A 21,740-nucleotide genomic window follows, 5' to 3' on the forward strand; every position below is an offset into this window, starting at 1 on the left:
TATCTCTATTTTGGCTCTGTCAATCTCAGCCTTCAAACATACGACAGTTTCCGCTATCCTTAGAAAGCCTTCCCTTGCTCACCTGCTTTTCAAACTACAGCTCCATGTCCCACCTTCTCTTTATGTCCACATTTCTTGTGTGCGATGCTGGCTGCCACTCTTTAATTTCCTCTTCTCTCATACTCCTTTGGATCCCCGGCATTTCAATTTCTGCCTGTATCCTCCTCTCAACCTTTCCGAGGTCACCTGACCAAATTCTATGGCTGCTTCTCCATTTTCCTTCTTCTCCACATCAAATTCAGACTCTGTCTTTGATGTCAAATATATTTTACTTTAAAAGTGCTCACTTTAATAGAACTTAAGCTAATGTTTAAAGTTGAACATGTGCTTAAGTGCTATGCAAAGCAGATCTAAAGCCCTTTCTCTCTTTCTTCAAGCCTGTTTTTTTTCTTTTTCTGATACTGTAACCTCTGTTATTTTCCTCTCTTTTTCCCAGTCTTCTGTGAGCTCATTTTTCTTGAAACACTCTGAGCCCAAAGTGCATTTGGGATTTCAGAAGGTTCCAAATTTGAAGTAGATGGTGTCGTGGGGTCACAAGACCATTGAGCCTTCGGATGCTGTCATAAGGAATGGGTTGGAAGAGAACTTGAGCATATGCTAGATTTTCAGTGTGCCCCACATACTGATGTCACTTTAAGCATTTGAAAATAATCCGGGGCCCTTCTGCCTAGATATTATTCATCAATATATAATGCAGGATGGTTAAGTTGGATCTTATCCTTGAATACTAGGGACACGCTGTGCTGCGGTTATCCCCTGCACTCAGTCCTCTCACTATTTTTATTTTATTAATTTATTTTTATCTGGCACCCAAAAATGCATGAGGTGCTTTATAGAATAAACACAAAAAACATTGTCTCTGCCCTAGTGCAGCCATCAAATTATACATGCAACTCCCCTCCCCCCCACCACCATACATTCTTTAATGATGGTATTGGAAAAGATCTGTGTGGTTCAGCAGCCTTTGTGCTTCCCTTTGCTCCAGCCTGCATGAATATTTCCAAATGTTATGTACTCCAAGGCCCTAGAGCACAACATGGCTCTGAGTTACACTAATGACATTTGAGCTAAATATTCAATCTGACACTCCAGTTCTACACCCACTTGTGTGAGTGTGTATGTGGAGCATTGTACTCTTGTGTGTAGACTTAGAAGATTACTTAATTATGCTGCACATTTTATAATGTTCCTAGCTTCATTATTTCTGAATGAAATTTCCTCAAATGTGTCAAAGGCATTCTTCTTTGAGGAGTAAGTTCATGCCAAATTTGAAATAAAGCTGGCTTAGAGTTACAGTGCAAAAATGAAACACCTGGAACATTTAATTAGTGACAACCACCATTTTATTCCTATTTGCAAATCGCAAAAAATGGAGAAGCAGAGTTTTATCAAACTTCTCAACACAAATTAACTTCAGGGCTATGATTTGCCAAATGAAATTTCACCACAAAGGGTCAAATTTTTCCCACTGAAAATTGAAGTAACCTGAAAATAAAATAGGCATTTTCATTCCAAAACTAACAGAATGATACCAATATTCTACGTTGCTATAAATACACACAGTTTATAATTGTTATAGCATTGCTGTTTATATAAAAATCAGCTAATTTTGATCAACAGTCAGTATCCCTATTTTAAGATAGAGATCTTCATCAAAGAAAACAATCTTAGTTTCAGGTCCTTTCTAAAATGGAATCTTCTGCAGTGACGGTAGATATTTTCCTTCTTGTTTTAACAGGTATTGTATATTTTAGGGTGCAATAATATTCATAGTTAAGACAGTGTAAAATGGTGGCAAAGAAGAAAAAAATTCATCCTTCTGAGCAGCAAAAGAAATTAGAATTTACAAAGTGTAGTCTTGCCATTTTGACCATCAGTAATTATACTATTTTTATGTTAATGTAGAAACCCCTTGAAAGGGGTGTTTAAGTACTAATTATCTATTTACAAAAGAATGGCTTTGGAAATGCAGTGAGAAACACTGAGCTGTATAGGGATTTAGAACAGATGTCATTTTAAAAAGACTAGGCATACAAAAAAAAAATAAAAAAAGTTGGTTTTCATTGCACTTCTTTAACATACAGTGTCCCAGATCCTTGGCTACAACTGAGGAGCACACAGCGTAGGTCAGGAGAGAAGGGTGCAAAGATGAATTTATAGTCTCTCACAATTCTGGGCTGTCTGTGCTGGGCCAGGCCTCTGGCCTAACTTAGGGCAGCCTGAGGACTTCTGTAAATTACACTAGCTGCCAATAGTCTCAAGGGCCAACAAGGCAGCTGGGGATCACCAGGGTGTAAGGAAGCTGAGCTATATCACTTTCTTCCACCCACGCCTCCTGAGCTGGCAGCGGAGAGCATATGATGTAGGTGCTGCTATACTAGAGGATCTCCCCTGTTACACCTGAACATCTTCCCAAGGCTGGCTGCACCAACTTAGGGCCATTTGTACGACAGCAGTTTGAAATGTGGGTCAGTGTGCATTCTATAGCGGTGGTATTGTTAAAGTCAAAATTATGATTCCTCCTGTTCTAGGAACTGCAGAATGACTCCTATTTCCATAATACCCCATTGGCATGGCTTCCCCCCACCTTTTGTCTAAAAATTAGTTCTGTTATTACAAACACTGGGTCTGATTCTGGACTCACACGTTTTACTCTGGTGTTTAACTCTGTTGGCTTTAGTGGAGTTTTTCATGAAGGCAGTGGGGTCTGGTGACACAAAGGCAGGATTGGGAGGCAAGAGGTCCAGAATCTAATTCTGACATGGCTGTGACCTTTGGCTAGAATTTTCACTAAGGGAGCTAGGCACCCAAATCCCATCCTGTAGGAACTAGGCACCAAACTCCATTAGACACCTTTGAAAATCACAGCCTCTGTCTTGTTCCCCTTCCTAAAATAGGGACAATAATACCTAGCCACATGCCACACAAAGATGTTAATGAGTGACTATTTGTACACTGCTTTGAACATATACAATAAATCATTATACACAAACACAAAACATTATTATTAGTGGTGTGCATATACTGACATAGTACCCACCCTTTTATAGTCTTCCCATTGAGAAGATGAGCATTTGGGGACACTGGGGATTATTTTGCAGGATCTGAATTGGAGTCAGTATCAAATTGTGATGAAATCCTTGTAGTAAGTGTGAAGTGATTTTTACTGTTACTTTTTTATACAGTTCTCTGTGTCCTGTCCTTTCATTGTCCCTCAGAGATGTATGTTATTTTAAAAGGTTAAAAAAAAAAAAAAACACTTACTGTAGAATTTTTTCGTCCCCATTAAGAATTTTTAAGAATTGTTTTTAAAGGTAGAATCGGGAATAGAATTTCATACTGTAGCTTAAATATAAAGAGAATACTCTTACAGAGTAAAATTCATCCAGTGGCTTAGGGGCTGAACTATGCTGCACAATGACTCCTGTACGCAGGAGGGCAGTGCATTGGTTCTGCATAGGCAGAGATGGTTTAAAGCAGGAACCAAGGATCTGCAAATGAAGGTCCTAGGCTGGAACGCAGTCCATTTTCCTTTAGAAATAAATTTGTTCAATTACTGTACATGTAACAGAGTATCCTGGTATATATGCTTGAATATTAGCAGATTTTTTTTCTAACATGTTCCTAGTTTTTTTATCTATATCTATGTATTTAAAGAATTCCCAATTTGCAAATGTAGCGGTGAAAAATATTGTATTTATTTGTTATTTTAGTGTTTGATTTAATTGCTGACTTTTATGTTGCAGAAATGGCTAGATCTAACAGTTTACAAATGACTTAAGGAGGAGTGTTGATTTACAATGTTATTCAAGATTATACACCATACAAAAAAGTATGTTAATGTAAATTTCCCAGACATCAGCCAAGTGTTTAAACACAGAACTGTCAAAGAGATGCTAAAAAAGCAATCTGAGACTGTTATACAGTCTTTTTACTATATCACTCACTGCTGTATTCTAAAAGGTTGAAATGAGAGGGGGGAAACATTAAGTGGGCATTTGTATGATTGTCACTGCTTTTAGAGAATACTAAAAATTCTGCTTAGCACAATACCCAGAGACAAGCAAAGCACAGCTGCTGTTAGGAGTTTGCATATATCTTGTTAAAGTTGCATGGGGATGCAGTTGTAAGTCTGTGTGTTTTGTTAAATAAAGTGGATAAATGGTAAAGACTCCTAACTTTTTAGTACAAGAGAATATACTTGAGTATATTCTGGAGTATAAAAGCTATGCATTTGCTTTTGGATTATTTGCAATTTTATCTAATTTAAGAAGAAAAAAAGCATTGCCAAAGGATGATTCACCTTTAAATACATACAAAGTCCATTTACAGATAACTCTGAGACAGTGAATTAGAAAATGAAAGTCCCAGGGTTTTTTAGTATTTGCAGTCTGTTTTTCAAGTGACAGTGAACCAGCACTTCAGGTAATTCTTTAAAAATTATCTTCCCTATAAAAGGGGCCCACTGTGGTTTGAAAATTGGGAATTGCTATAATAATTTTGTATTGGCACATAAAAAAATAGATGTTCAGTTGATTTCCTTAATTAGTAATCTACTGTAATGAAAGAAAAACAAAAATATTATTATTCAAATATATATACACACACGTACAATAGAACCTCAGAGTTATGAACACCAGAGTTATGAACTGACCGGTCAACCACACATCCCATTTGGAACCGGAAGTACATAATCAGGCACCAGCAGAGACCAAAAAAAAAAAGCAAATACAGTATAGTACTGCATTAATTGTAAACTGTTAAAAAAAGGGAACGTTTAAAAAAGATTTGACAAGGTAAGGAAACTTTCTGTGCTTGTTTCACCTAAATTGAGATGGTTAAAAGCAGCATTTTTCTTCTGCATAGTAAAGTTTCAAAGCTGTATTAAGTCAATGTTCAGTTGTAAACTTCTGAAAGAACAACCATAACGTTTTGTTCAGAGTTACGAACATTTCAGAGTTACGAACAACCTCCATTCCCAAAGTTTTCATAACTGTAAGGTTCTATTCTATTACGAAGGCTATTATAATTTTTTTGCACTAAGTGAAGAAAGAATAAGATACTTTTTGATGAACATTTGCCAGAACTGGAAAAAATGTGTATTTACTTGAGACAATGTGTAAAGATAATTTGGGGGCTGAGGGGAGGTGACAGTTTTTTCAGCTACACATGAATCAAATATGATCACTCAGATTTTTAAGTACCAAGTCCCCATAGTCTAATAGGAGAGTTTGTGGTGATATCTATTTATAAAAAGTTATTCTCTTATAGAGACTGCTTGGCTTAGGTCCAAGCCAGTGTTCCTCCAACATATTTTTATGTGTGCGGGGGGAGGGAAGAAATGAGAAAAACGGGGAGGTAAAGAGAGGGGAGGAGGGGAATAGGGAACTATTGAGTTCTCATCCCCACCATCAACCAGTAGCATTGCAAGTGGCTGGGGAAAAAGGAAGCATTGAGCCCCACCTCCCAGGGTGGGAGGCCCTGGAAGTTGCTTGGGGAGAAGGTGCTCCAGAGCCCAGTAGCTGAAATTAGAACTGTTTGAAATTCAAAATTTCCATTTTTCACAAAATTTCAACATTTCAAAATTTGTTTTAATTCCAAATTTGATTAAAACCAAATATTGTGGATATTTAGTGAACAGAAAATTCTGAAAAAAATTAAAATTTTCATTTCAAAACAAAATTTTGAATTTTTCTGACATTTTTCCCCATGGGAAATTTGTCAGAAATTAATATGATTTCATACAAAAAATTGGTTTAATTGAAACAGTATTTTCAGATGGAAAACCATTTTGATAAAGGCCATGTTTATACTTACAGCACTGCAGCAGCGCAGCTGAACCAATATAGCCGTGCTGCTGCAGCGTATGTGGTGAAGATGCTCTATGCTGATGGAAGAGTGCTCTCCCCATTGGCATAAAAAAACCACCTCCGCGAGCAGCAGAAGCTAGGTCAGCAGGAGAAGCTCTTCCGCTGACATAGGGCTGTGTGCACGAGCACTTATGCCGGTGTAACTTATGTTGCTCTGGAGGGTTGTTTATTCACCCCCCTGAGCGACATAAATTATGCTGACATAGGATGTACTGTAGACATAGCCTAAAATTTTGCTACCAGCTCTAGCTTGAATTTTCCCTGCACAGTATATTGTGTTTTCCAGCAGGGGGCAGCTATACATGTGCATTTTAGGGGGAGTCTTTGAGAGTTTTGCAGACCAGAATAAGCAGTCATAAGAACATATAATTTCCTAAAATTCCAGACTTCCTTCTTTTCCTTTAGCATTAAATACATCTGTAAGTCACACCGGACATGTTGTGTATGTTACGTTATGGCATTCCTGAATGGCATATCTGTTTCTTATGTGCTCTCATATGCCTTATACGCTCAGTGGGAGCTATATTTTGTACTGGATCCATATGCAGAATTCCCATGAGAGCAGTATATGGTCTCAGATTTGTTTGCACACACACACACAGCTAGCTCCCTTTCCATCCCAGGTCTGCTGCTTCCCTGCTAGCAGAGCCAAACACTAATACCAATGTTTTTAAAAGCAACTGGGTATATGAGAAACTTTTACTGCATTCAGTAGAATGTATAATTTCTTCCTATTAAATTGCTTCTCTGCAGTGGAGTTATTCTGTTAAAGAGAGAGTACATTCAGTGACAATAACTTTTCAACTTGTTTTCCTCAAATGTTGCATCTCTGATTATGACATTAATATAAACTCATTTACCTCAGTTATTGGTGAAAATAGTAAAAAGGCTGTGTAACGGCATAATGAATCAGGTTCTGCCCCATCGTGGGGGATAGACTAGAGGACCTCTTAAAGTCCCTTCCATCCCTACATTGCTATGATTCATCAAAGCTTTTAAATTTTCAGAAAATTCCATGCAGAATTGTCAATATATTTAAGATAAAGATTAATTTCCAAATGATCTGTTGGTCAAATGAGAAATGGTACTCATAACCTTAAATGCAAATTATTCTAATTATCAGCATTTCAGGTTTTTAAAAATTCTCTTTGTTGTTTTTCAGATAACCCTCTTATATAATATATAACTACATAAAAATGATAACAATCAAGGAAAATAACCGTGTAACAAGAAATCCATCCAAAGATTTTAGGGGCTTGCTTCAGGATAATCTAAGTACTAAACATATGTAAGCAAGAAAGTTGATGATTTAATGTAATGGTTACTGTGTAAATATGTTGCACATGAGTGATCTTTGATGTTTGCCAAGAGCTCAGTCCTGCAGTATAGGGCATTCAAGAGGCACTCAGCACCTCACAGGGTTGAGCTCATGTTGCCTGATTCTGTTCCTACTAAAATCAATGGGAGTTTTGCCATTGACTTCAAAAGTAGGAGCATCAGGCCCACAGGGCAGAGAAATTTGTGCAGTGCTCCGAAAATAGCATAGGGCTGTGAGAAAATCTCTGTATCTGTGGTAAACTGAGCACTGTTGTGTAGTAAGGATAAGATCAAGGCAGAAAGGAACCACAGTAATAGAGTACCATATTTTGCAGCCCTGAGAATGGTCCAGTGCTTCTCTCTGTCGCAGATTATATCCACATTTCTAATCAATCCGATACAAATGAAGACCCTGATTTTTCAAAGACTTATGCATGCACTTAAATTTATACCCTGTGAGTAATCAGTATGACGAGTTAAGCCCGTTCATAAGTCTTTGCAGGATCAGGCTTTAAAGATTTTGTTAGAAGGTAACAAAATTGTGAAAAAAAAAACAGCCAAAAATCAACTATTTTTTTTACTGTTTTCTAAACAATGGCCCTCTTAATTTAAGTGAAAAGAGGGAGGGTTTGAAGGGGGCGGGGGGTGGGGGAGAAGCGTAGAGATAAGCAGGGGAAATAGATTTAGCAAGTTCCAGCTAGGTATGGAATGAAAGAAAGAAAGCTGAGCTGCAAACTCATCAAAAACAGAGCTGTTAATTGAAAAGCTGACAGACCTGTAACTACAGCAGAGATTCTGGCCGCCACTATAATAAATGTAACTGTACGTTTAGAGTAATTTGCTAATTTGCCTAAGTAACACCCACAGACAGCAACATGACATAAATACATTAGCGGAAGCAACAACTATAACCAGCTCATACAGGTTCTTGGCTAGTAGATGGATGGATCAGATGAGCTGGAAAAGAGTTAGAAAATAGAATAGAAATGGAATTGCTAAAAAAACTATGGCATGCAATTTTCTTCAGTATTTGTCAAAGGCAATGGTATTGCTGTATCATACTTGTGAATGCCTAGACATACTGTAATACTTATGTTACATTATCAGCCTGTGTGTATATGTGATATATGGACATGTGTTAGACATTCTGCAGAATGTTAAGCGCTTCAGAATTGGAAATAAAAATATTTTAATTTTAAAAAATGCTTAAAATAACTAATTGACTCTCCAGCATTCATCATCTAAATGTACCAGAAAATCATAAATCAGAAAAGTGTTTCTGCTAAGGAATCTGCCATTGGGGAATTGCATTTATGGTCCACAGGAAAGAATTGAATATTAGTATAATATTGGCATAAAAACAGAGTACAAAACTTATTCTTAATGTTAGCTCAGCATTCCAAAAGGTACCAAAACCCAACATCCTGATATCCTATTTTTAAATTTACCCAAGGAAACAGAGGTGATACTAAGTGTAAATGCTTTTTTTTCCCTATTAAAAAAATCCTATTTATAGGAGAATGTATGAAGATTAACCAGGATTAAATATACATCTGATCTGGGAGTGGGGGAAGAAATCATTTGACCAAAGAGTACTTTTATGATCATCAGCTTTCTTTCTCTTTAGGGTAAAAAAAAAATGGTACTGGGCTATTGGCTCAGAGCAGAGGTTCAGTAGGAACATGCCATCAGTATGATGTGTAGCTGTGTTAGCTATGGATGTTTGAACATGGTGAGCCTCCTCTGTATGTTTTCACTGCTATTTGCTGCACTAAGGAGCAAATTCTGCTTCCAGTACTGTGGTTATGGAAGGCTATGCTGCAGAACTGGTACAGCTCTGCTGTGCAGGCTTGAAGAGTTGGCACATAAGGTGCTCCTGCCAGGAGCACCATGAAACCTAGCTCTGTGGACACCCAGCATATCACTCTGCAGTAAGGATGTAGCATCTCATAGGTGAGGGGATGATGGATCTGCCATTGGGCATCAGGTAGTGCACTGTTTCTGGCCATCTCTCTCCCCCCCACACACACACACACATGGGTCGGAGGCTGGTATTGCAGCCATAGAGCAGCTTCACTGTCAGTCTATGACCTGGAGGGGAAGAATCTTTCTATCCCTAATCTCTGAGGTGAGGCTTTGTGTTCAGGAGTGGACTTGTGGTTAAGTGCTTGATTTCAGCCAGTGCATCCACCCAACTTCAGTGCCTGTGTAGATAGGGTAAGCGTATGGGATATGTTCTGCTGGGTACTCATGTATTCATTTGTGCTTACAGACCACTCAATGTAGCATTTTTTTCTAGCACCTCTTTTGTGTTTTGCCAGCATCCTTATATTGCTGGCCAACAACACACATACGACCCTGCAGTGGTGATGCATGGGGAGTGTATGCGGGGTCACGTGCCCCCCCAGATTTCTGCCAGGGTGGGACTTGGGCTGAACAAGACTGAGGGGGACGTGCCTGGGAAATGCACTAGCTTCTAGCGCTCCTGCTGGGCCCTACTAGGAGGCACCCAGAGCAGGGAAGAGAGACAGGGCTGGCAGCACAACTCCACCAGAGGGGGCACAGGCAAGCCCTCTGAGTACTGTCCCTTGCTCTTGCCCACAGCCACAGTTACCTGCTTGGTGGTAGGTATCCAGAGCCCGCTCCGGCCTATGCCACGTCCGCAGTGGGGAGGCAATGGGAGAAGTGGGGAAGGAACTTTCTGAGGGGAGTGGGGGGGAAGATGGTGCTGGCTTGGAGGGTGTGGGAGGCTCAGGGGCGTGGGAAAGGACCCAGAGGAAATGTGTGGGTCAATCATGTGCCCCTCCCCCAAGCCTTTAAATTGTGCCCCCCCCCCCATACACCATCAAGGGTTATGGGCCGTCTCTGAAACCCTGATAACTTTTCACCCCAGTCCTCCTCATTCTGCATATATCAAGTGCAGTCTTGTGGTATCTTGTGGGGAGTTGATGCTGTAGCTCAGGGGTAGGCAACCTATGGCACACGTGCCAAAAGTGGCTCGCGAGCTGATTTAGGGACACTCACACTGCCTGGGTCCTGGCCACCGGTCTGTGGGGGGGCTCTGCATTTTAATTTAATTTTAAATGAAGCTTCTTAAACGTTTTAAAAACCTTATTTACTTTACATACAACAATAGTTTAGTTATATATTATAGACTTATAGAAAGAGACCTTCTAAAAACTTTAAAATGTATTACTGGCACGCAAAACCTTAAATCAGAGTGAATAAATGAAGACTCGGCACACCACTTCTGAAAGGTTGCCGACCCCTGCTGTAGCTCATGGATCTCTACCACAAAACTCCCCTGAGTATCTGTTACATGTTCTAATACCAAGAAAGCATTTCAGCACTTATTGTTCTGTGCTGATAAATGTTCAGAGGGCTTGACATGTCCTAAGTTGGTTTCTAGGAGTTGCCTGTGAAACTCCTAGACAAGTGCTATTGGGTGTGTCTGTCCATTTGGAACCTCAGGGATTAAGATGGTTGCAAGCCTACCTTACTAGAGGCCTATCCTATTCCTCTGTTGGGTTAATTTCAGCTATCTGTACTTGAAATTGTTCTCCTAATGCCCTGTGGGATATTGTCTAGGAGAGGAAATGTGGTAACGCTGCAGTGTTTGCTAAGAATATGGATGATGTTTGGTGTAATCTCTACCTGTGTTACATCAGACAGGGGCAATTTGATTTTATGACAACTGTTAGACTGTACATCCTGGGCTTTGGTAAGCCACACCTCTTTTCCCCATTTCCACACAGTCTGTATACAATCACCAGCCCTGTCTAACTGCTGTTTCACTAGCTGTAAATCCCATGTGAGTGCATTTTATTCCTCGGTCCTACCCATGCCAACTTTTATGCCATTTTATATAGACATGGTGATCTGTATCACCCGTTACTCTTGCTCTGAATTGGGCTCAGAGTTATCAGTGAAGTTTTATATAATGTTACCTTGTGGTTTTTAATTAAGAAAAAAATCTGACTAGGTTTCTGTGGATTTAGGTAACTACCATGCATTTGCAATGAAGTCATTCCCCCCCCCCCCCCCCCCGCCCCCGCCCCCCGCACAAACCACCATCACTAGTACAAAAGCAATGTTAGGTCCTGCCCATATTCTGGCTGGAAGCAGCCTTATTCAAAGTGTTTTCCTCTTCTTTATGTATCTTTTAGTCTCCTCTCTGTCCTCTGTAGACACATTCAAAGGTTTTTGTTAAGGTTCCTCAGGTGATCCCTGCTTTCAAGTACAGGGTCCAGCTGATAACCACATGGAGTCAGGTAGGAATTTTTCTGTTGTAGTGAGGCTGCTTGGGAGTGTATGTGAGAGAGAGTTTTGTGGGCAGAGGAATTAGGAGTTCTTGCCATCCTGTGGTAATATGCTGTGAGGATCAATACTCAGAGCGAGTTGCTGAGTATAATATTGAACACTCTTCACTGTGTATGATGAGTTCACTGCTTTGACTGTTATCTTGTTAGTATTCTTCATTGCAAGCAGGGCCGGCTCTAGGCACCAGCAAACCAAGCACGTGCTTGGGGCAGTACATTTTCAGGGGCGACATTCTGGCCATATTTTTTTTTTCTTCGGGCAGCAAAAGCCTAGAGCCGGCCCTGGCGGCAGCAGCAGCGTGTCATGCGCGGGGGTGCCCCGGGGCCGCTGCAGTTCCCGCCACGGGGCAGGTTCTGAGCGGAGGACACTCAGGCTGGGGGCCGCCCCGTGGGGCACACAGAGCTGCCTGCTGGTGCCGCAGGGTGGCCACCCCCCACCGTCGCAGCCGGGGCTGGGCGAAGCGTCCCGAGCCACCCAGGGACTGCGGCACAGTGGCCAGAAGCAGCAGCAGCAGCAGGGCCATAGAGGGCGGGGCGCTGCCGTGCGGGGCCCGTGTCCCGCTCTCCACTCCCTCTGGGGCTACTCTGGCCCGGCTCCTCAGCCTCCTGCTGGGGCAGTCCCCCGGCTTTGCCCTCCCGGGTCCCGGCCGGTCCTGGAGGCGGGAGCCCTGGCTGGAGGGACTCTGGGCTGAGGCACGGCCCGGGAGCCCCCTGCTTACCCCAACCCTGCCAGCACCGGACCGGCTGGAGGCGAGGGGGGAGCAGGTGGAGTCAGGACTGTTGGGGAGCCCAGGGCTGGGGGTGGCAGGGTGTGCGGGTAGATTGGGGTCGGGGCATGGAAGAGCCCAGCACTGGGGCAGCAGGGGGTGCGGGTGGGTGGGTGGGGGAAGAGAGAGCCCAGGGCTGGGACAGCAGGAGATGTGGGAGGGCACTGTGGGGGGTGGGTGAGAGCCCAGGGCTGGGGTGGGGGGGCAGCCAAACACTTTTTTGCTTGGGACGGCAAAAAACCTAGAGCCAGCCTGATTGCAAGCACTCACAAAATTTTCCTAGTAGGCAGAAGTTTTCTACGCTACATTGATCTTGGCTTTTTGCAATTTTATTGTTGCAGCTTTGAGGGCAAGTGCCCCCCCCTGTGGTTGTCTTAACCCCTTTCTCAAAACTTGGACACAGGTTTGAAAATGGGTAGGGCTAAAGGCTATGGGGGAAGGCAAATCAGGCACAGATACAAAGGATCCCAATAGGTAAGCCTGAGCCCTATCTTGGTTGAAGGTTTGGCTTCTGGATGGTGGCAAAGGAGGTCTGTTAGTCTGGCAGAAAGCTTTGGACATGTAAGGCCTCTTTACTGTGAAATGATATTTAAGCACTAGCAGGTTGCAGGAAATTTAGAGGTGGTGTTTATTTTAATAACGATTATGATCAGTGGCTTTTATACCCAAACACTTGTCTGAGAGTTTTACTGTCATCATGACAAGTGGCAGCTGTAACCAGTGGTAAGTAAATACCATGCAGAGGTGTGCATAATTTTTTTAAAATATTAAATAGTTAAGGCAGAGTCATCACATTACCTCCATGTATATTGAGAGTCAAATTCTGCAATTGGAAAGGTGCATGTCACTACCATTGAAGTCAATGGTATTTATGTTCACACATCTCAGGGCAGAATTTGGTTGTTTCAAATGTGTAAGAATGTTGTGTGGTACTGTTTTGTGTTTCTTGTTTGTTTATTTTATTCAGTTTTCAGAAACTGAAAGATAACTGAGGTTTGTTGTTGTTTTTCACTATTTTAGGTAGCCTGCCATATGAATACAAGATTGTGATAGCAGGAAATCATGAATTGACCTTTGACCAAGAGTTCATGGCAGACTTAATCAAGCAGGACTTTTACTATTTTCCTTCTGTGTCTAAGCTGAAACCGGAGAGCTATGAAAATGTGCAGTCTCTTCTAACAAATTGCATCTATCTTCAAGACTCTGAAGTGACGGTGAGGGGGTTCAGAATATATGGCTCTCCTTGGTAAGCAGCTCTTTAACACAAATAAATAAAATTATAGCATTGATTACTACCACACCAGCCATTTCACGCCCTTCAGTCATATTTGGATTAGTGTGTGAATAAAAGAGTAATATTCAGTTTTATAAACTTTTATTTTGTTGTAGCTCATCTTTCCTTTGGCAAAATATCTGACTATCAGAGTATGTGGATCATTGAGACAAAGATAAGATAATGTATCCTTTAGACACTCATTCAAGAGCCAGCCATTTAAATATTCCATGTAGCTTTAACTTGGTATGTGGAAAGGATATACAATTTAACAAGTTTACATTATTACAGTTTAATTTGAGTGCATTGCAAATATGTCTTTTGAGTTTGTCCTTTGATATTGAAAGCTCACTATTTTAGATATATTATCATTCAGTGAAGAGAAAATATATTATTTCTCTTTCTCTCTCTCTCTCTCTCTCTCAGTTTAGTATAAGCTGCTATCCCTCAGAATGTTATTTTCTTTTATATATTAATACCCTTCATCAAGATGCAGTTTAGTTTCTGGAATAATGTTGGCTTTTATAGTAACCAATCAGTGGCTAACCAGTACTTCACAGTTTTCCCTCTGCTGTACTCTGAGGCCACTTGGAACTTTTTTGTGATAACAAGGAGAAAACTCTGGCTTTCAAAGGACTGGGCCTTACCACTTCGTCTAAAGAAGAAATTCTCCATTGGGTTGCAGACTGAATTACCCCTCTACAGGGGGTCCCTCTAGGTCTCATTGGTGGATATGTAAAATGAAGTTTACACTTCTGTTACTGAAGTTGTAAATCTGGTACGTTTTATGAACACTGTATGCATATTTAAAGGAAATTAATATTCTGTTTTAAAAGGTAGGTTTTCAGGGAATCTGTTTTTCTTCCTTTTGAAATCACATCAGGCTGGAATGTAGCAAACAAGTTGTCAGACCTGATGAATATACCCAGTGTGAATTCTCACAGTGTGAATAAACTGTGAAATCTATTGGAAACTTTTTTTTAATGAAAATTGGCATTTTCCCATTTAGTTGCTTTAGCTGGGTGTTAATTTTTCCCAAGCTTATTATTCTACATTTATCTATATTAAAATCTCATCCCACTTAAATACACCCATCTCTCTCAGCTTTCCAGATATTTCTTTATTTTCAACCTACCCACCTGCTGCTTAACTTAATCCTGTGTTTGAACTTCCTGTACCTATGAAAATCTGTGAAAGCCTCCTGGGGACATCTTTGCTTCCCCACTAACATGAAATGTTATGGTTAAATTAAATTTATTGTTTTCACTTGTCCACTAACCCTGTAATTTTGCTCAAGTTCTGTGGGCTATCAGGTTTGTCTGGCTTGACCTGTTCTTTGCGAATCTGTGGTGCTTCCCATTCATTCTGTTACTCTCTTCTAAGTGCTTATGTACTAATTTATTCGAAAGAGTTCTGAACTATAGTGTTAGAACTGGATCAAAACTTCCTCACTGTTTGACAGTGTTGAGATCCAAGGAGTTGGTTCAGCTAAAGGATAAGCTGGAAAAATGTAACTGAAGGTCTGTGCTGCCTTATACAAAAGGTCAGAGTTTCCTGATGGTGGAAGCTAGGTTACAGGGTAGCAAAGTGACCACAACCTCATTCTTGGGGACATGACAAAAATTCAGTGCAACAGAGCATCAACAATTGGTGTTGCTGCCCAAAACGGGGCATAGCCCATGTGCGTAGGAGTCCTCCGATTCAATACCTGTCTGGAGACCAGTGGTGCAAATAGCTTTTAACTTTTACCGGTACGGTACCGACTCCCCAACCCTGACCCTCCTCATAAAAAAATGTTCCGTGACTAGAGCCCTGTGTGGATACAAATTTATATCCATGGATGCAGATAGCCGTGGATCCACTGAACCGCAGGGCTCTCCCAAGAACTGCAGCAGTGAAAGGAGCTGAATGTGGGGCTGCCGCTCCTAGAAGCCAGTGCCCTGTGCCGGCAGCTCCTCTGGCACAGCTGTACCGCCCCCAGCCTTGTCCTCCAGTGAGGCTGTACAGACCCCAGACAGGAGACACAGCTGCCTAGAAGTGATGAATAATTTAATGAGTAATAATTATGAATGTTAAATTAAAAGTTTACTAACGTTTATTCCTATTTTTAAACTTTATGCCTTCTGACATGGAACCTTTGTCACAGCCTTTCTGGGAAATTAATCTCAGTGCCTTTATACACAATAGTAATGATAATCTCAAAAGAATGACAGGAGGTTAGTGAAAACTTTCCTTGGATTTTTTTCTTGCTTTGCACCACAATACTCTATGTTCCTGATCGTCCCTAAGACCTCATTGATACCTTAAAATAGTTCCTAAAACTTTCCTGCAGAGCTCAACAAGAAAGCTGAGTTTCTTGTAGTTTCTTGCTGAGTCTCCTAACACACTTTCTTTCAATAATGCCAGATCTTGAGATTATGTATATAAATTAGCTTTTAAAATGGTTTGGTTATATCTCTCCCAATTAATGTTCCCATGTGCTGGTTACGAATATATGCTGTCTAATTCTGAGCCCTTTTAATTTTAAAAACCCTTACAAGAAATCTTTATCAGTTATTATTCTGAATATAGTTACTCATTTTTCATTCCACTTAATCTGATTGAAGGAGGCATTGCCTAATGGTTAGAAGTGGGACTGAGTGTCAGTACTTTCGTGGGTTTCTGTTCTTGGCTCTATCACTGACGCTGTGCCTCCATTAGAACTACTCTAAAAATGAGTATAAATCACAGCGACCATACATCTCTGAGGTAGGTGAGGCTAACTCATGTTTGCAAAGTACTTTGAGAACCTCAGATGTAAGGTGCTAGAGAAATGCAATTTTTGTTATTATTTACATTATACAGATCCTCAACTGTACAAATTGAAGTTGATGTTATTTTAGTTACAAAGTAAAGCGTGAAAGCTGGATTGGTTTGTTTATCTTGTCTCCCAAAGACTTTCAACCGGTACCACTTGTGGGTGGTTAATATTTTTAGTTGCACTTGTGTACTAACATCATCTGACTTCCAATATAATCTAAAAGACAATCATTTTGTCTAATTATAAAGAAAATAAAACACTATCCTGCTCTCCTCGAAATTAGTGACAAAACTCCCTTGCACCAATGACTTCAAAGTGCAAGATTGGTTTTTTTGCAGGCAGTTTTATTTCTCAAACATACGCAAAAACCTGTCCAACATAATTCCTCAGCCCACTGTGGGCTGTAGCTCCCTGATGATTTTTCCCTTTACCTCTCTCAATTTCCCATGTTTCAGGGCCCATGACAGGGTTCTCCCGATCTCTGTTAATTGAGCCTATCCTCCCAGGGCTCCCTCCCCCCCCGCCTCTTCTCCCAGGGCACTCTGCCAGCCACTCTCAGGGAATTTCCTGTTCCCACTACCCCAGCCTCCTGGCTTCTGACCTGTCTCCACAGTGCCAGCGAGCAGAAAACAAGAGCTCCAAGTTGTATCTCTCTGCCCCTTTCCTGACTGCATCTCAGGCGTGACTCACCCATGCTCCCCCACAGGGCCCAGGTGCCTTCTCTTATATGTGGGGGGCCAGCTGACCAGTCCTAGATGCACTGGCCTCTTCCCTCTTAAAGGGCTTGTGCCACCCCGTGACACTTACACTAAAAGAATATTGTTAATTGTGCAAAGGCAAGTGCTCAAATATTAAATTCCAGAATTAAGGTTGCCTGAGCAACCTGTATTCAACCCTTTGTGCATATGCATTATGTACTCCTGGGGGAATTTTGCCCCACTGCAAATGCACAGAATTAATGTCTCACACATTTTTTTTCTCTGCAGAAAATACATTCTTCCAGAGAGATGCTGCAGTTATGACTTTTGCCCAACAGGGGCTGCCGACTCATTGGCAGTAGTAGCCAGCGGTCAGCTGTGTTACTCACAGCGCCCTGCCTGTGGGGCCAAGTTAAGAGGCACGGGATGGGGAGGGACAGACAAAGCAGGTCACATGGGACTGCTGGGGGTGTCACAGACTGAGGTTCAGAAGAGCAGAAGAGCTAGAAGAGCTGGGGGACAGACTGGGGCAGGGGCTGAATGGGAATAGGGGTGCAGGGCCATGTGGTGACAGGGGGCAGGAGGGAGCTGAATGGGGTGCAGGGATACATGGATATTGAGAGGGTGCAGGGCTACCTGGGGATTGGGGGTGGCTGAGTGGGGGGTGCAGGGACACATGGGGACATGGGCAGATGTGCCTGACTGAATGGGAGAGGCTAGGGGTCAGCCAGGATCTGCACAGGGGAGGCTCCCCAACTCCCTAACAGTCCCTGTTCCATATTTCTCCCATGCACACCGAACAACCCTCCAGGTTCGCTCCCAGGCTCCTTTCCAGCAATTATTTCCCGCTCCCTTGGCTCCTCCATTACCCCTGACTCCCCCAAGCCTTTGCATTGCTTCTGAGGGGTGTGGGAAATAAGTTGCTGGTAGGGCTGTCAAGCAATTAAACAGATTAATTGCGATTAATCGTGATTAATTGTGCTGTTAAACAATAACAGAATACTAATTATTTAAATTTTTTGGATGTTTTCTACATTTTCAAATATATTGTATTCTGTGTTGTAATTGAAATAAAAGTATACAGTGCTCACTTGATATTTATTTTTTATTACAAATATTTGCACTGTAAAAAACAAAAGAGATTGCACGACAATACTTGTATTAGAAGAATTGAAAAATACTATCTCTTTATCATGAAAGTTGAGCTTACAAATGTAGAATTATGTACAAAAAATTGTTTTATTTTTGACTGCAGCTATGTAAAACTTTAGAGCTTACAAGTCCACTCCGTCCTCCTTCAGCCAATCACTCAGAGAAACAAATTTGATTACAATTTACAGGAGATAATGCTGCCCGCTTGTTGTTTACAATGTCACCTGAAAGTGAGAACAGGTGTTCACATGGCACTGTTGTAGCTGGCGTTGCAATATATTTACGTGCCAGATGTGCTAAAGATTCATATGTCCCTTCATGCTTCAACCACCATTCCAGAAGATATGTGTCCATGCTGATGATGGGTTCTACTTGATAACAATCCAAAGCAGAGCAGACCAACACATGTTCATTTTCATCATGTGAATCAGATGCCACCACCAGAAGGTTGATTTTCTTTTTTGGTGGTTCAGGTTCTGTAGTTTCCGCATCTGAGTGTTGCTCTTTTAAGACTTTCTAGAGCATGCTCTACACCTCATCCCTCTCAGATTTTGGATGACACTTCAGATTCTTAAACCTTGGATTGAGTGCTGTAGCTATTTTTAGAAATCTCACATTGGTACCTTCTTTGCATTTTGTCAAATCTGCTGTGAAAGTGTTCTTAAAATGAACAACATGTGCTGGGTCATCATCCAAGACTGCTATAACATGAAATATATTGCAGAGTGCAGGTAAAACAGAGCAGGAGACATACAATTCACCCCCACAAATTTAATGAATGCATTATTTTTTTAATGAGCATCATCAGCATGGAAGCATGTCCTCTAGAATGGTGGCCAAAGCATGAAGGGGCATATCAATGTTTAGCATATCTGGCACTTAAATACCTTGCAACACTGGCTACAAAAGTGCCATGCGAAGTCCTGTTCTCACTTTCAGGTGACATTGGAAATAAGATGCAGGCAGAAATATCTCCCATAAAAGTAAACAAACTTGTTTGTCTTAGTGATTGGCTGAACAAGAAGTAGGACTGAGTGGACTTATAGGCTCTAAAGTTTTACATTGTTTTGTTTTTGAGTGCAGTTATGAAACAAAAAAAAATCTACATTTGTAAGTTACACTTTCATGATAAAGAGATTGCACTTCAGTACTTGTATGAGGTGAATTGAAAAATACTATTTTGTTTATCATTTTTACAGTGCAAATATTTGTAATAAAAAATAATATAAAGTGAGCACTTTACATCCAAAAATACGTAATAAATTTCATTTGGTATTCTATTGTTTAAGAATGCAATTAACCGCGATTAATTTTTTTAATCACGATTAATTTTTTTTAGCTAATCGTGTGAGTTAACTGCGATTAATTGACAGCCCTAGTTTCTGGTATTGTAGTTTAAATGAATTATTACTCAAAGTTCTGTATTAATATGCCAAGGAAGGAAGCTATTTGTCAAAAAACATTTCCTGAATCTTTTTTGTTGTCTGTATTGTTACAGACATACTTACTGACAGGTATTTTGAAATAAATTGCCAAAATAATTGAAACTGGCATGATTATATTGTGTTATTTTGACAAAAAATATGCAGAAAATTTAGAGAATTTTAAAATATTGTGCGCAGAATTTGTAATTTTTTGGCACAGAATTCCCCCAGGAATAATTATGATACTATCTTTAATTAGATGATCACATACTATTTTTTTCTAGAGAGCCCCCGCTTCATTCAGTGCACAGGATAGATGATGTTCACTGAGTGGAGTAGCTGTTCAGTATTTCTTTATGTCCTCATCATTCCTGAGATTTGTGGCCACTGTCTTATTTACCACATACCAAACAAACTCAACACTGAATACAGAATTAATTGCCTCATGGGTGTTTCTATGGCATTTGTCGCCATAGCATCTGAGTGTTTCAGAAACGTCAATGAATTTCTCTTCACAGTGCCTTATATTATCCCCATTTTTTAGATGAGGAAATCTGAGAGAAATTAAAGCCAAATTTTTCAAAAATGTCCAATAATTTCTGGTTCCTCAGTGATGAGGCACCCAACTTGAGACACTTAGGGTCTGATTGTCCTGTGGCACCTTTAAGACTAACAGAAGTATTGGAGCATAAGCTTTCGTGGGTGAATGCCCATGAAAGCTTATGCTCCAATACTTCTGTTAGTCTTAAAGGTGCCACAGGACCCTCTGTTGCTTTTTACAGATTCAGACTAACACGGCTACCCCTCTGATACTTAGGGTCTGATTTTCAGAATGCCTGTTTTTTTTATATGAACAAAGCAGTTTTACAGACATTATTTAATCCTCAGAATACCCTTGAGAGGTTGGTGTGTATGTACTATGTCCTTTTTACAGCAGTGGGAAACTCATTGTGCTGGGCTGGCATAACGGGGAGCGGAGGCCTCCACCTGCATGGCCACTTTGTCAGAAGAATCACATCGGGGAAGAGGATGATAAAGTGGTGAGGAGGGCCTTGCACTGGGTCTCATATCAGGAAAATGTTGCCCTTACTGTGCTTACTTGGATTAATTGCCTTGTCTCCGTGACAGAAGCACCATGTGGAAATAAACAGGTCCACTGGCGCCCAGAGGTTTTCAACATGTTTTATCAACATGAACAAATCTTGCTTGATCTACCCTTGCATGTGTGATCTTGCTGCTTCTCTACTGTACAGGATTCCAATGGTATGAGAGTAAAATGTGTTCTGAGCTAAATAGACCACAAATAAGGCTATGACTTAGTCATGGGTATTTTTAGTAAAAGTCATGGGCAAGTCATGGGCAATAAACAAAAATTCACGGCCGTGACCTGTCCATGACTTATACCAAAAATACCTGATTAAATCTTGGGGGTGGGAGGCTGGAGGGCCATGGAGGGGCTGCTGCTGAGGGAGGGTGATCCAAGGGGGCCACTGTTGGGGGCGGGATGTCCGGGGCCAACGGCACCAGCTGCCTGGCCCTGTGGACCGGGGCTTCTCTGGCTGGCTGGGGACCGCTGCCCAGGGCCGCTGCCCATGGCTACTCCAGCTGGGGACCACTGCCTGGGGCCGCAGACTGGTGCTGCTCTAGCCACCCCGGGACCACCGCTGTGGGCCACGGGTGCAGTGGCTGATGTGGCTGTCCCCACGGCTGCTGCAAACGTGGCTGGCATGGCTGTCCTGGGGGCCACCTGAGCAGCTGGCCCTGGAGCCAGCTGCTGGGGCAGCTGTGAGGTCAGCTACCCTGGCCCCTGCAGAAGTCACGGAAAGTCATGGAATCCGTGACTTCCGTGGCCTCCATGACAGATACGGAGCCCTAACTATAAATAAAGTTTCCTGTCTTTATAAGAGATTTCCTCTCTCTTTGGTGCCATCCCTTCCCTTAAAAGTGTGCCTATCCCTTGCAGAATACTTGTAATTTAGTTTAAAGATGCTTTTGTGGATTATATAGTGGTTTTTCCTTGAGAACACAATGGATGAGCACACCAGTCTCTGTTCATGTAT

General features: G+C 41.4%; 1 protein-coding gene across 10 annotated transcripts in view; it reads left to right on the top strand.

Annotated features, from left to right (window-relative positions):
* Positions 1-21,740, top strand: part of MPPED1 (metallophosphoesterase domain containing 1) — a 76,808-nt gene that overhangs the window by 23,984 nt on the left and 31,084 nt on the right. For all 10 annotated transcript variants that reach the window (XM_042848247.2, XM_005296705.4, XM_065569686.1 and 7 more), the window contains one exon: positions 13,354-13,579. In XM_042848247.2, coding sequence (XP_042704181.1) covers positions 13,354-13,579 — 226 coding nt within the window. The remainder of the gene's footprint in view (positions 1-13,353; positions 13,580-21,740) is intronic.

This window comes from Chrysemys picta, chromosome 1 (genome assembly GCF_011386835.1).
Source record: "Chrysemys picta bellii isolate R12L10 chromosome 1, ASM1138683v2, whole genome shotgun sequence".
NCBI classification, from domain to species: Eukaryota; Metazoa; Chordata; order Testudines; family Emydidae; genus Chrysemys; species Chrysemys picta.